The sequence below is a fragment of the Ambystoma mexicanum genome, chromosome 12, assembly GCF_040938575.1.
Source record: "Ambystoma mexicanum isolate Mex_15411 chromosome 12, UKY_AmexF1_1, whole genome shotgun sequence".
NCBI classification, from domain to species: Eukaryota; Metazoa; Chordata; class Amphibia; order Caudata; family Ambystomatidae; genus Ambystoma; species Ambystoma mexicanum.
Genome location: NC_090936.1, coordinates 399,856,001 through 399,871,705, shown reverse-complemented (window position 1 = coordinate 399,871,705; position 15,705 = coordinate 399,856,001). Strand labels below are relative to the sequence as shown.

Below are 15,705 nucleotides of genomic sequence, written 5' to 3'. Positions count from 1 at the left end.
ACCATTTTAGAGAAGGCACCGGTAAATAATTTGTCACCAGTCACAATGGGGCAAGAGCATTTCTCTTAGGTTGTGTATGTAAACTAAGGAACTCGCCCTCCAGATCTAGTGGGATTTTTAAGTATTTGTAAGGCCTGCATATACTTTGCAGATTATCTGTTTACCCTTGAGGTTTATTGATGCAAAATGTCATTGGTTTCAGGGAGATTCCGGTGGACCCATGTTGTGCCAGAATGCAAATGGAGCGTATACTATTGAAGGGATTGTCAGCTGGGGTATCGGCTGTGCCAGGCCGAAAACACCAGGCGTCTTCACCGTTGTGCCTTACTTTCTGGAATGGATAGCAAATTCAGTGCAAGGTATTGTATTTTTTTTACTTCTGTTACTGCTTTTAAAATCTAATGCTAGCTGGGTATGTAGCAATTGCAGCATATGGACCCCATCCCAGACCACAACATGCATTTGGGCAGTGGGACAGGCAAGAGGGCAGAAATCCTCGTATACCTAGCATTATCCTTTTATTTCTAGTAACATTGATAATCCCGTTTTGTAGGTGCAAATGAGAAGCCATATGTTGATTCAGTCGAAAGGTCTCGAGCTTCACTAGCTCATGTTTAGGTCCATAAAGAATCGCGTACGTATGGGCGTGTATGTAAGACGTTTTTATTTTAGACATGGTACTTATTACTTCCGGTACAAGGACCTAATTTGCGGTTGTAATTTCCAAGTAAAATTGGAGCTCATACAGAGAACATGCAAATGCAATGGAAGTCCTGACCTAAGCATCTGATCTGTGTTCCGAAGCACGCATGGGACACTGCTGCTTCTCTCAATTAGAAAAGCGCGGACTGCCCTGACGGTAAATAGTGTATTGTTTTAGGGACACACTCATTTCATTAAGGCTGTAAATATCAACTAGGATGCCGAGAAAGCACAAGCACTGTGCATGCAGATTAGACATGTTGATTTGCGGTGGGCATGTCCACTCCTAGCTAATCAAAAGCAAGGGACCTTAGGGATGATTGCAAGTCCATGGCGTGAGCTGGTCCCATCCTTCAGGCCTTTGCCATAGGACAGAGGCAGAGCTCAGTCCTTCATTTATACATGTTGAACTCTTCAGTCAGCAAATCACACGTAAAAACAGACTTGGTGGTAGGAATATTTTGAAGTCATGAATGAAGTACATCCAGTGGGACAGACCTCATGTGCGCAACACTCTGGACTGAGCTTTACAGTAAAGAGATCTATATCCTACAAAATATTAGGAATTGAACCTCACTGGCAGTAGCAAAGATGACCGTGTCAGATTACAGCTATCGCCACATTGCTGAAGGGTCCCCCCAGGGGTAGTATCCAATTAAACACTTGAGGGAAAGCTGTGACCTCCATGCACAGTCCTGTATCCACCTTGACCATTTCTGGGCCAACTACCAGCCACTACTCTGGTCTTCCACCCATCCCTCTGCCCCATCCCTCAACTATCACCCAGTCCTTTCCCAACCCACAACCACCCTTTCCTGTCCTCACTTGCCAGTCTGAGAACATCCTTGTACGCGGTCGGTCTGCTGTTTCTCCTACCACTGCTCCAGACATCATCCAGCTCTGCCTGGTCATTTCCCCCAGTCTGGACTGTTGTCTGGTATTGCCTTCTGTTACGGGAAAGAAATTCAAATGACCGGGGGGGTGGGAGGGGTGGACTTGTATATCGCTTATAAACCGCATAACCTTATACATTATATAGTCATTTTATTATAACATTTATTCCAAAGGGATACTTCAGTAACATGTAAGAGGATTCAATTCAACACTACAGCTAAGTCAACGCCTAGTCTATAATACTGAATGAAAACCCTTATTGATATATCTTTATGTCCAGTTCATGCGTTCTGGATGACTACCCCTATATAACACCCCTCTCTTGGAATCCCCCTGACCCCACTGAGCCAAGAAGTAGTTCTGTTTTGCAAGTTTAAAAGGTTTATTTGATAATTTAAAATATATATATATCACACTTTATAATAAATTAATAATTGAATAGCACACTTAATCTGATATGATAAAGATCAACAACGGAGAATCTGGCACTAGCACACTTCTTATAATCACTAATGAGTTGACATGAAATGGATAAGGTTGCACACAGGTGAATAGGAACAAAAGAAGAAGGTGGTACAGAATGCTTTATGTAAGCTCAGGTGGATGCAATATTCAATGAATGCAGTACAGAAAATACTCAATATGATTTCAACCAAACAATGTAATCACTTTTCTCTGGCAATCCCCTTCACCCCTTGATGCAAGGCAAGGAAATGGAAGGAAGCACACAGTTCTCAGAAATGCAATCAACTGTAATTCAGTTCAATCCAGCAAGCTTAGACTACATAAGTTTGAAAACACAGGCCCAAATTGCTTTGATATGTGCTGGCAATGAATTGAAAAATATGCTAAAATACTTTTAATTCCCTTTCAGAGGTTCAGGGTGAGTGGTATCTAGTTAATATTAGTCCAGACTCACACTAGCAATGATTCAGGAATGATTAGCAGGTTAAACGAATTTCTGGCAAATGGAAGGCAAGCAGCAGCAGTTTTTACATGTGAAGAAATTTGCAAATCGCGGTAAAATTTGCGGATGCGCCGAGCGCTATTACAGAGGAACCACAAGGACTATCTCTATCGTTTTGGGGTCCTAGGAAAGCCTAGGATCTCGGCTTCCAAATGAAAGTTACTGCAAGTCTCTAGCACGGTTGCGGAGATATGAACGATTGAATAAAGGTCGTTTTTCAGATTTGAAATTTTAAACGCACACTTTTTCAGCTTTAAAAATGATGGCAGGATAACACAATTGCTAAGCTGCAGTTCTACTTAGGTTAAAAATGGATTGAATTATATTATTTTAACTAGGAGATTGGTTCTGCACAGTTTTCTAGGTACTCACACTATATTCTTGAGTGAAATGGGCCTCATCACGGATCTGGTCAGGGTTTTAAATTCGCCTCTGGTCTCTGCACTTCACAGTGATCTGGGTCAGCTCTCTCTGGTTCTCTGGTCTGGGTCTCTAGTTCTGGATAGATTGAAGTCTCTAGTTTGGCTCTCTGGAGGTTTGATGGAGGTAAAGCATGGATTTTTCCGGCAGAGCGTCCCGCTGCAGATGGAATTGAAAAAGTCCCTATCTGTCCTGTCTGTCTGCTTTTATGTGTTTAGAATGTGGGTGTGTTCTAGCATCACTGACCCTACCTCTCTCTCAGCTTCTAATTGGTCAAACTTCCATTTATCATTTGATTGGGGAATGAACTGTGAGTCAGAGTGATGTCATTTTACAGCCTGCAGAAAGTCCACTCCTCCTGTCAACTTACACACAAATCTAGATTTGAAACAAATACATATTTGCAGAGGTATATATTGTTTTAAAATCATATGCACCCATCATGCATTACAGGAGGTATCCCCTGTTCAAACTCTGCTCTTCCTGGGAGCTTGCATTCAGAAATGGCACATATTTCACTTTTTAACTGATTTTGCAATTTCTGACATTGACCCAACTTTACATACATGTGCGCAGGGAGTACGGACATTAACTGATGAAGTTTCAGATTTTTAACATGCATACATTTAGAGTTATCCCCACTTTTCCGCTGACACCCCCCTGAACATACCACCGGTTCTAAAAACCTCTTAAACTGTGGGCAGAAAAATCACAAGAATTATGGTGTCATTTATAACATTTTCACATGTCCGCTCTATGAGTTATTCATCTTTTTAAAGTTATGTTCTGGCTCCAAAGGGGTGTGGTTTACCCTCAGCACAAGGTTGCATTTCTGGTTTTTCCAGTTCTGCCAAGCCAGCTTGCTCTCACAGGCAGTGCCCCTCCCCTTTCCTCAGGAGGAAGCCACTTTTTACGACCATTTACGACTCCTGCCAATAAAACCTTTGCCTGAGCCAGGACAGGGCTTTGTTCACTTTCCTGCAGTGCACAGGTAATTCAATTATCAGATAGATGGCATATCCTTAGTGTGAGCAGCAAAAGGGCAGCTAGGCCTGGGAACACAGCTGTGACTCAAGTTTCACTCCTGATGGGGGTAGTTGCCAGGCAGAATTCAGTTCCTTAAGCCGGGTTTCAGATAAAATGTCACTTTTTGTTCCCCAGTTCCTGCATTCAAATAAAACTAAACATTTTTACATATGCAGCTAGAATGCTGATTCTAAGTGCAAAACTATGACATTTCAACAGTTACAAAGGCATGTGACACCAAACATAGGTCACTCATTTAATCTAAACATTTTCGATTTTAGTGTCTTTAAATCCAGTGCAACTTAAACTGCTGACTCCATAGCTCAGCCAGTTTTGTTATAAGCATTGTTCTGGGCTCTTCATTTCCCAGATTTTGTAGGCACACAAAACTCCATTCTACCAAATGTCTGCTGGTGTCCAGTGAGTTTTTAGATGTGTTGCAATGTTTAAAATAGACAGTTTGAGCCTGCCTTCAGAGAAACACAGGGTGGTTTTAAACTGCCGGCTTTTGGATAGTGGTGAGTACTGGTACTGCACCCATTTTTGGGATTTAAGAAAATGAATTCCCAACAATTCTAGGTTGCATTTGGCAATCAGCATTGCCATTCCCAATGGTTTCAGACTACTGTGCGGGTAGTCCAATGGTGATTTTAAAGCGCTTTGAAGCTAACCGGCGCTACTGTTTTTCCTTTGGCAACCCATTTCCCTCATGGCAACCCGGCCTTTCATTCTCGCACTGGTGGGTGGCAAGTGAGGCAACCATTTCGGTGTGCGCACAAACTGCGCAGCTTTCCTGGATTTCGGCGCACATGTGGGTTTTCCGCCATCTTGAATTTTCTAAGCCCACAGCGCCAAATGTTGTGGCATGATAGCTTAAACGTGGGTCAGGACACCCAACAAACAATATAGAAACATATTAAACATATCAAATAGCTTGCAACAATCAATTCTTCAAACCCTACACCATTATACCATCACCTACCATGTGTAAAAGCTAACACGTGACTCAAAATTGATGAATTGGGGTTCGCATCAGCATTACATAGCCTAGACGTGGCAAAAATAGCAAATGGGTTTGGCATTTCTGCAGGCAAGAACTCCTTACTCTTAACAAGCTCTTTCCACCCACACATGGCTCCACTACACACTCTATATTATACATGGGGCAAAAGAAACAGCCATCAGAATTACCCCAAAACAAGGGGCCGACTATGTAACCACATAATTTGGACGATTATGTATTAGTTTGTCAGATGTGGTGGTATTACATCGCCAGGGTGTGTTTTGTATGTATTGTATCATGGATGTCATGTTTGTAGTGGGTTTGATGTAGCCCTGCTAAGGTTTTTAAACTATTTTTTTAATACATTTCATATGTTTCATGAGTGTATTAGTGAACCTATGTTGGGTTCCTTGTTTAGGATCAGGATGTGTTGTCACATTGGCCGTGAGTTTAAATAATCATGTGCCCTTTTATTTTCTTCTTATATATAATACACTACACACTCCACAATGCTGGTACATAAAGGACAAAGGTGGTGGAATACAGGGGGTGAAGGAGCATACAGAACAGTAGCTTGCAACTATGGGGTTTCTTCCACCCTGGTGGTCGATGTGACAGCATAGACAATTCTGGATGCAATCTTAAAGCCCCTTGCAATACATCCCTGTGGATGATAGCTACTCCTCTGCATTGCTATAATTTGTTGAATGCCTGATCTACACTAGAACAGCGTTTTTTTCAGTAGAGGTATTCGATGGTTGCTATTTGTGTTTTCTTGGCCATTTGCCTGAAGTGTATACCTTAACTGAGGCATCTGTTCAACTCTTGTTTTCATGTGAGATGCAAATGCTGATGGTAGTGGAGATGTATCACATCCCCAGAAAAAAACGTTGGGGTCAGCATTGGTCGACTCTCCAGTGACTCTTGCGTTAGCTTGACCAGATGCTGCTTTTCCCCTCTGCTACAGCAACCATACAGCAACTATCAATGATGCAATCAGGGACTCATGTTAAGGCATCATAAAGTAGACACAGACAATAGTTTTAAGGTTTTGGCCCACAAGCTTTTATTAACTCAAAATGCAGGCTGAAGGAAGGTGTAATTTGCCCTATGCTAAGGTGGAATTTCCCTACCTAAAGAAAACTATGGATAGTCTGTCAGGAAGTCCAAAGCAAATGTTCTGTGTCCAAAACCTATCCTTGCCCTCAGGTCTAACTGTATACAATGTGTAGGTATGTCGGTATCAAAATAAGTAATGTGTAAGATAAAGTTCAAAGCTGCATCCAGTTCTTGACTGGTAGTTGGCTTTCCTTTCCCCAAGTTCAAATAGTTCATAAGGAACAGGGATACCCTTCCCCAAGAGTTCAAGTCTTTCAGCTTTCCAAAAAGAACACAATTACTTGGGACACTTCCCAGTCTGCTAATATGGTTCTCGTTCACTTCACATATGCAGTTTAGTTCCTTCATTTTAAATCCTATAACCCTTCCTTTGCAACTTAAACGCACGCTTTACGGGTGCGTACTGTGGCTTTTTTTATAGAAGGGGGGGCACTCGGTGTAGGTGCAGTTGTCGGAGCACATGGTCCACCCATTAAAGGTCACGCAACAGATACCCTTTCTTTGCTGCTTTTCCATTACCACTAGGCCACTGTTTCAACTTGACAGTGATGCTTTGTTAGGGAGACTTCCCCAGAATGGCTAATTTCCCTTACCTACTGAGTCCCTCAGCAGTTTTGCTGGATTTCTAGGATAATTTTTTTTCACCTGGTAAGAGTGTGAGCCTTTTTTCCCCACTCTTACATGTGCTTTGCTGTGTGTGTTTAACATTTTCTTGTGTTCATAGACTGTGGAGGCTCACCTACTCCATAGGCATCATCTTTTTAACTATGTTACAAAGCACCTTCAGTGCAGTGACACAGGGTTGTCTTTTGACTTCCCAACTCCGACTTCATTTTCTGGGACTGACTACTGTCTCCCAGAACATGTAAAGTTGCCATTAACTTTATTCTCTTTTAAAACTCACAAACCCAGTACAAACTATCTTAAATAGAGTTCTGGAAAGGGTTAATACTTCTTTTTGTCTATTTCTCTTGGAGCATTGTTTCGCTCCCTTTTCATTAAGACTTGGCTGGTGGCAGTGGTAACTACTCTATTTTTCCTACTGCGGTTATCTTAAATGGCCCTGGTATAGTTTTAGGCTATCTTGGTAGCCTAGAACTTAGACCTGCTAGACAATATACGTTTTTATACGGTTCGGCTGGGTTTAGTTGCCATTTCTTTTTGTAAAAGTCTTTCTCGTGTTTTACTCTGCGCGCCAAACCAGGGTTGGTTCCTTTGTTCGCCTTCCTTTTGCAGGCTTCTGCCCAGAAGCCCTCCTTAGGCGCCTGTATGTCTGGGGGGGACAGGATGTGAGGGAGAGGTTTAGGACTCCCTGCACAGGATCCCCTTGGAGACCCATGTCGCACTCTGATCTGATTGGTTGTGGCGACTGTCCCGGCGAGACAGCCATCTTGTGTGATTGACAACCAGGCTGTGTGAATGGGGAAAACTGCATAAAAAGCAGGTCTCTGGGGCTGGAAAGGCAGAGTCGCCACTGGAACGAGGGAACCGAAGAGGAGCTGATGGAAGAGGACCCCTACCATGACTGAACCTCCCGGTGAAGCCCTGCTACAGGTCTGAATCTCCATACTCCAACGACAGGGAAGATCTGCAAGGAATCTTCTCCCCTTGAGCTGGTGGGAACAACCAGTTTACCAACTGCTCGCCAGGCCTCCCTTCTCTGGTCGAATTTGCTGTACAGTGCTACAGTGAACCGGATAGCCAGGGGGAACGGACCCTGCTTGCGTTTTAAGGAGCGCACCTTTTATTTGTTGCTTTGCTCTGCTGCTGGTTTCTTAGCGTGTTACAAATGCCATATCATATTTCCCTGGGCAGAGCAGGACCCTCCAGTCTTCCTACTTTGTGTCAGTCCGACAGTCTCTTCAGAAACTGTGAGCCTGCAGGACCTGCCAGGAATGTCCGCCTCGGCTACAGCCTTCTCCATTTTTAAGGTACTGTTCAAATCCAGTTGTTCGTTTCGTCCAGCCGTGGTGAAGGTGTGTGAAACCTTTCACCAATCTGAGGGCTTGTCCTTCTCCATTCTTTAAGTTCATTTTTCTGCCGACCAACTTTGTCCTGAACTCTTGGCAAAGACTTAACCGCAAACTACCCTGAACTGTGTGATCTTGAGCAAATACTTTGGTCCATTGACTTTGGGCCAGGCCCCTTGAATCGGATTTCCTCACTGTAGTTGCTTTTTCTAGATTGCCCTGCTTACTTATTGGTGCTGCTCAATTCTTGCCTAACTGTCTTTCCCTCCCTTTGAAATTGCTGGAGTGCCATTTTGCTCACACTTTATTTTGAGCCTAACTTGTCCAGAATCTATTGGGTGTGGTGTAGTGTATTCAGAGTGTGATTTTTCAACTGCTTTACTTTAGTGAAATGATTTACAACTGATGTGTAAATAAATGTATTTTCTTTTACTCTGAAACCTCGAGTCAGTGTTTGTTTGAATCATAGTAGTTGTTATCCTTTGTGTAACTATTGATACTACTTACTTTCAGATAAGTCTGGCTGCTCAGCCATCACTACCGCTTTACTGTGTAGTACAGGCTTATACCAAAGGTGAATTTGTACTGTCACTTGTAGTCTTAATTGTGTGTGGTGTTCCCAAAGGGTACTACATATAATTCTGCCTAACATGCTTTCTTTCACCTGTCACACTTTACACTGTATCGTGGCCTGATTAGCCACCATGCACTTGTTACTTTCCTGTGTTCGCCTAGCTATTGCCAATGCGGTTTGGCTCATAACGTAGTGCCTTTGGATTCTCTTGGCTTTGCCAATGCTAGTTCTCTAATGTACTAGTTTCTCTTTCTTGTATTCTCCTGGCTCTTGCCAATGTGGGTTTTCTCATAACATAGTTTCTTTTGAATTCTCTTGGCTTTCTCATAACATACCGTTCTTTTGAATTTGCTTGGCTTTGGCCAATGCGCTTTCCCATACCACACAATTCTTTGTATTTTAGCGATTGCCAATGCCCGGTTTCTCATAGAATACAGTTCCTTGAATTTGCTTGACTTTAACCAATGCATGGTTTCCCATACCATGCAACTCTTTGTATTCTCTTGACTTGGGTCAATACTTGTTTCTCAGGTAATGTTTCTTATAATTTGGCTGTGGGCAATGCTTGTAGGCAAATATGCAATCTTTTCTTACACTCCGATGTAGGTTCAAAGTGCTTAAACTTGCTTTCACTCTGATCGGTATGCAAAATTATTCAGTTTTGCTTTCACTCAAATGAGTATTCATAGCAATGCATGCTTCAGTCTAAATGAATGGTCGTTATTGGTTTCTCAGATTTGTCTGCCAGCCCAGTGTTTCCCCTTCTGGTTACTCACCAGTTGGAGCTTACGGCCTGCAGGGTGGTCCTCTGCTGCCACAAGTTCCTCCTTTGCCATGTGGTCACTCTCGTCTTCCAACGGCTCTGTGGCTGCACTCGCCCAGGGTTGCTCCTCCCGCAGCTTGGGACTTACACAACCGCTTTGCTTGGTCACGCTGGTCTCCTTGCGGCCTGCCACCAGCCTCCGGCATCCTTTAGCTTTGCTTCCCGCTGCATGAACTCTGCATCCTTCAAAGGGTCTCGAGTGCTCCGCTTGCCACACTGCTGCAAGATTGAGGTCTGCCTGCACCCAGCAGTTTGTGGCTCGGCTTCCACAGCTGCCTCCTCTTCATCTTGATTTTGGCTTTTAGAGTCCCTTCCATCATGTTGATTCCAAAGCGGAACAGACCACTTACTGCAGAAAGGGTATTCCTGTCTTGCTCTTGATGTCCTCTTCCTCGTCTCAGTAGCCAGTTGAGGTGTGTGTGTGTGTGTGTGTGTGTAACAAAATGAGAATGTATTTCTCTAGTCCTACTCTTCCTCGTGCCAGTAACATACTGATGTTTCTCAGGGAATGTTATGGGTATAACAGGGAAAGGGCTGACAATAGCCTATATAGGCTTGAGGGATGGAGGGTTCGTTGGAAAAAGGAAATGGGGGGGGGGGCTACCATGTCTCAGCTAAGGACGTCCTCTCCCAAAGTCTCCTCTAACCAGTTGATGCTTCCTCACATAGCCACCCACAGGGTCAGGATCCAAAAGCGATAGCCTTTCAACCGAAAGACCATCAACCAAGAAGATGATACCGGGGGAAAAGTGAGGACGCCCTCAGGTTCTTCACACTTGGCATATTTTCCATACATGGATTCCAGCACCATGTGGCATACAATGCTGTGTATGTTCTTACTTAATCTTGTATGGGGCTTCATTACTAAAGCATTAATAGTAAAGTGGATTGAACTCTCTACTTCAGGGAAGAAATTGACCTTTGTGTAGCCCATTGAGCTGGATGCAATCCTCTCTCAATTATTTTCAGGTGAGCTAAAATGGCCTGAACTTAAAACCAAATATGAAAGGGTTCACAACATATTTTAGATCTTTCTCAGGGACAAATGCAATTGTTGGGTGTAAAGACAGAAATACAATCAAGAGATTGTCAGTTACTGAAAAGAGGCCAGTAGGAATTTTGTCCCATAAACAATTACCATTAATAATGGGTGGTGAGACATGGCAAAGTCAAAGGAAAATATCAAAATGAAAATGGAATTGGTAATCTGGAGGGGAGTGAAGTGTTACACATACATTTGACGAAAGACCTCAAAGTCCCAGAGTTAACCAATTTCACTGCGTGAACTGCTTACAAGTTGGGCCACAGCCAATTCCACACCATCCCTGGTGGCCCATGCCGCTGATATTGCAGACACCATAACTAATGAGAACCTGGACCTGCTTGCCATAACCGAAACCTGGCTTCACGAGGCAGCAGGACCCGCCCTTATGGTAGCCGTAGCAGATGGTTACCACATACTCAGAGCTGATAGACCAAACGCCAGAGGCGGTGGTCTAGCCATTATCTCCAAAATGATCTACCCATCAGAATTGCTACCTCTCCTTCCTACCAATCCTGTGAGATACTTACAGCTAAACTCCCCTTATCCAATAACTGTACTCTCACAATTCACTTGGTATACAGACCACCAGGACCATCAGGAACTTTCGAGGACGACCGACCTGCCTCATAGCCAATAATACCAAAGACCATGCACAAATCCTGCTGCTAGGTGATTTCAATCTTGGCTTTAATCACACTGATGACAAACCTGCCCAATCAGTCGCTGCACTACTGAAGGATCATGGGCTAACACAAAAAGCCCTCCCCTCTACCCACATCAAAGGTAGGACCCTAGATTGGGTTGCCGACCTGAACTCTAATATTACCATCACCAAAATTACCCCGCAATCTTGGACTGACCACTATCCAATTACCTTCTCTGCCACACTAGACCTCATCTGCCCCAAAACTATTGCTATGGCACCTCCACTCCCGACTAGAAGCAAAAAGTACATTACAGCGTAAAAGTTACTCCCACACCAGCTTCCTGCTATTAAAAACCTAGCCAGCAATACAGACCCCACCTTACTAGTGAAGGTCTTAAACAGCACCATGACCAAGGCATTGGACACTATTGCACCTGTCAAAATCCGTAAAGGCAGACAGAAGTCTCACCTTAATTCGTGTTTCAAGCCCCAATTTAAAGAACTAAGACTCCAAAAAAGAAAGCTGCAATCAACTTGGCGCTACTCTCCCACTGACAAGAATAAAGTCAAGCTAACAAACCTCTCCAAACTGTACAAGAATTAAATAATTGGCACTAAAAAGAATATATTTAACATATCTAAGGCAAAACCAGACACCTAGGAACGATTTTCTATCCTTCAGGAAATGGAATCACCGATACCTCAGGCTGACAACACTCCCAAGGATAAGTCTTGGTGTACGGACATACAAAATGCTCTAGCTAATAAAATCACCTCCCTCTAACTTAAAATAGCTAAAAAGAAAGCTTCACTTCTCCTACCTGAGCAGCAACCCCCACTAGCCACACTGGACAGTACCACCCTACCCTTCAAGAAAATGTCTATCTCTGAGACAGGAAAAAATCATACTCTCGTTAAAACCCTCAAATTGCAAAGGAGACAACTGCCCGGCCCAAATTATAATGGATGCAGCTAGAGACTTGGCCCCTTTCATCTCAAAGCTCATCAATGCCTCATTCAAGATGAACTCTGTGCCTAACAATCTCAAAGAATCCTGGGTGCTCCCACTGCTCAAAAAACAAACATTAGACCCCTCCATCCCGACCAACTATAGACCCATCACCCCTTCTCATTATCGACAGAGTAGCTTACCTGCAAATACAGGACTATCTGGAAGTCAACCACCTATTAGGATAACGCCAGTCTGGCTTCCGCCCTCTCCACGGTACAGAAACAGCCCTAATAGACCGTAAGACCCAAATTGACGAGTTGAAGGACAACAGGAAATCGGCTATGCTACTCCTTGACCTATCCGCTGCCTTTGACCTGGTGGATCACGCAATCTTATGCAACCACCTTCGGTCGGCTGCCCATTTCTCAAGCGATGCCATAACCTGGGTTCAGTCCGTCCCAACTAACCGTACAATGAGTCTTCTCCCCATCAGCAGCTGCTATCCCATACAAGTCTCCTGCAGCGTACCCCAGGGATCATGTGTTTCACCCACCATGTATAACCTCTTTACTAAGCCCCTGTTTGACAAGTTGGATAGACTGGGCGTCACCTACGCTAATTACGCAGATGACAACCAGATCCTCATTCCCCTTTCGGGCAACTTTCTGGAGGACTCGGCCTTAGTAAATAAGATATACCTCCTCATTCAGGCATGGATGGCATCCCATGGCCTATGCCTGAATGACGATAAAACGGAGTTACTGTTTCTAGGTTCAGAGACGGCCATTAAAAAACTAAATGCCAGTTAGGCCTCCTTCAACATTGACAATAACATCATCAAAGTGATGCCCGCAGTTAAAACACTAGGCTTCTACCTGGACTCTGCACTTACCATTAAGAAGCAAGCCAACTCATTAGCATCAACAGCATATACATGCAAACTGATCCGGGCCTGCAGACCGTTTCTCTCTGAAGCCGGCTGCATTACCCTGGCCAATGCCCTCATAATATCCAGATTGGATTACTGCAATGCCCTGTACGCAGGAGCCAAAAGTGCATTATTGAAACAAAATGCAAAGACTTCAAAACAACGCACTTGGAGCAGCTCTAAATATCCCTAACAGAGAGCACATCTCTACATTTAGAAGAGATGTCCACTGGCTTAAGATCAACAGGATCCTCCTTAAAACACTCTCTCTCATGTCTAAATGTCTGAACAACATAGCTCCACCTTATCTTGTAGAAAGAACAAACAAGACTCACTGTCCGCCCCATGAGATCTGCCAACACTCACACTTTAGTGATTCCTAGATTTAAACGTACCACAGCAGGTGGCTCCAGCTTCCCGGTTATAGCTGCGCAATCTTGGAATGCACTCCCCTAGATCTCAGAACATACCAGCCTTAGTCCAGATTTCGATGGAAAGTCCTCACCTGGATACGAACCTGCGACTCCTAAACCTGCTGCTATCGACTCCTAAACCCATCTCGTCCTGTACTTCTACTATGACTGCACTTGCTACCCAATGCTTGTCAGGCCTTACCACTCACAATGTGCTGCTACTTTTGCACCATTCGACTGCAATCATGTAATACCTATATGTGACCACTAGTCCCTTGCAATCTATGTGGCAGTAATTCTGTGCATTTCTTGTATGTACGTATTTACTCTGTAACTAAGCTTTAACTATACTTGTAATGTTGCGCCCCGCTACCTGAGGGTTGGGTGCGCTTTATCAAATAAACAAACAATTCCCTATGACTACCAAGGCCATGCCCAACTCTGCATGTCAGATTTTAAACATATAATGTACATGCCATGTTTGTACTCTAGATGAAAATGGATATTGTGAGACAGGCATGGTATTGAGAGAAGCACAGACACGATTCAAGTTTATTAAAATCTTTATTTTGAAAGAAAGGGGTTTAGAGACTGGCTAACTTGCCTTACGTTTGTAATGGGAGTAGTCTCGACCCTCAACAAAAATTTAAGTCCAAAGTCAGTAAAAACAATTGTCTGTGTTAAACCTATGCTTGCCCTCTCACACAATAATACAATTATGTGCATGAGATTTAACTAAATAAAAAGGGTGCTTCAAATTAAAGGTCAGGATAGTATTGGAGCTGGTCCACAGCTCCCTTACCCCAAGTCCTGAGCCACTTGGGATCCAGCATGCGTTCCTCAGGTTTCAAAGGCACTGCATGACGTTCTTTTTACAAAGTAACTGTTCTGGTCCCACAAGTTCAAAGTTCCTTTAGATAACCATTCCTGTCACCTCTCCTCAGGAGGTGTGCTACTTATTAGTTCACGAAACTTTCACAGTTCACAACAGGTTGGTGTATTGGTGACTCAAAGCCTTTCAACAATGCCCAGTATTCTTCTGCCCCAGGCAGAACCACTCTTGATCCTTTGGATCTCCTCAGTTATTCAGCAGTTCAACGTATCAGACGTTTGATGAACACACAGTACCTCTGGCCCTGTGTGCGACAACTCTGACACCTAGGCCTCTTTCAGTTTTCTCTTCTCATTGTGCCTCTGGCGGCTTTACAATTCATAACCAAGTTTTCACAGGGTTTTGGCATGCCTTTTCCCTCAAGCAAAACCCCCCTTCACTTGCATCCATGTTCGCTCTCTGTAAAATTCACTCCTGTACAGTCTGTTCACTGGAGCTCCTTTCACTACGTGTTAACGTACACGCTAATGTTCGCTACTTTGTTTCTCTCATCTTTCAACTTTCACAACGGACATGCAGAGCTTTCCTCTTCACTGTGCTTCTTATCTTGCGCTCATCCTTGTAATTCTTACTTCTTGCAACATTTTATCCCTCACACTTTGCCGCGATCAATCAGGTTCCTCTCTGGCTTTGAACTCACCAGTTGTGATTTCTTTAACATTAATGTTGTGGTATCATCGACTGAAGACCAAGGGCTCCTCGCCAGCCCTCCAACTCTCCTGGGCGGCTTCTCTGGCCCAGGATAACCAACACCCTTCCACGGACTTCCCTCTGGAGAAAAGCTTTGCACTTAACCCCCTTCTGGCTCCACGGAGACACAGTTCCCTGCCACACTTGAGTTAGCCATTTTACACCATATGCTCTCAGCCCTCCATTCTCCCCCAGGAGGTCCCTGGTTCAGAGTGTCCCAGTTCACCTGTGCTCTCATACTCCAACTTGTGGACCTCCCCGGGTATCAGCTCGCTCATTCTGTTTCTCTGACTCACTCCTTTTTATTTGCCTCTGGTGTACCAACAGTCTATAGGTGCGTGCGTTCTGTATTCAGTGCCTGACTTCGTAAGTCCTTTTTAATGGGACATTGATAGAAGTGAAAAAGAGCCTCCCCATGTTTTAGCAGAGCAGGGAGGTTTCATCAAAGGGAAAAGGGAACAGTCTGCGGTCATGCAATAGGAGGGAATGTCGGGTAGAGGGTTATTGGAAAAAGGAGGGGGGGGGCCACGTCTTGCCTTTGGCAATACCTCCCCAATCCCAAAGAACCCTCCAGCCAGGTGGTCCTCCTTTGCTCATCCACCCCAGGGTCTGGATCGAATAGCGATGGCCCTCCCCTGGCC

General features: G+C 44.0%; 1 protein-coding gene across 1 annotated transcript in view; it reads left to right on the top strand.

The window, feature by feature from the left end:
• OVCH1 (ovochymase 1) overlaps positions 1 to 15,705 on the top strand; it is a 1,424,491-nt gene that overhangs the window by 1,078,488 nt on the left and 330,298 nt on the right. Inside the window, exon 21 of the mRNA XM_069628530.1 lies at positions 203 to 359. Within this exon, the coding sequence (XP_069484631.1) occupies positions 203 to 359 (157 nt within the window). The remainder of the gene's footprint in view (positions 1 to 202; positions 360 to 15,705) is intronic.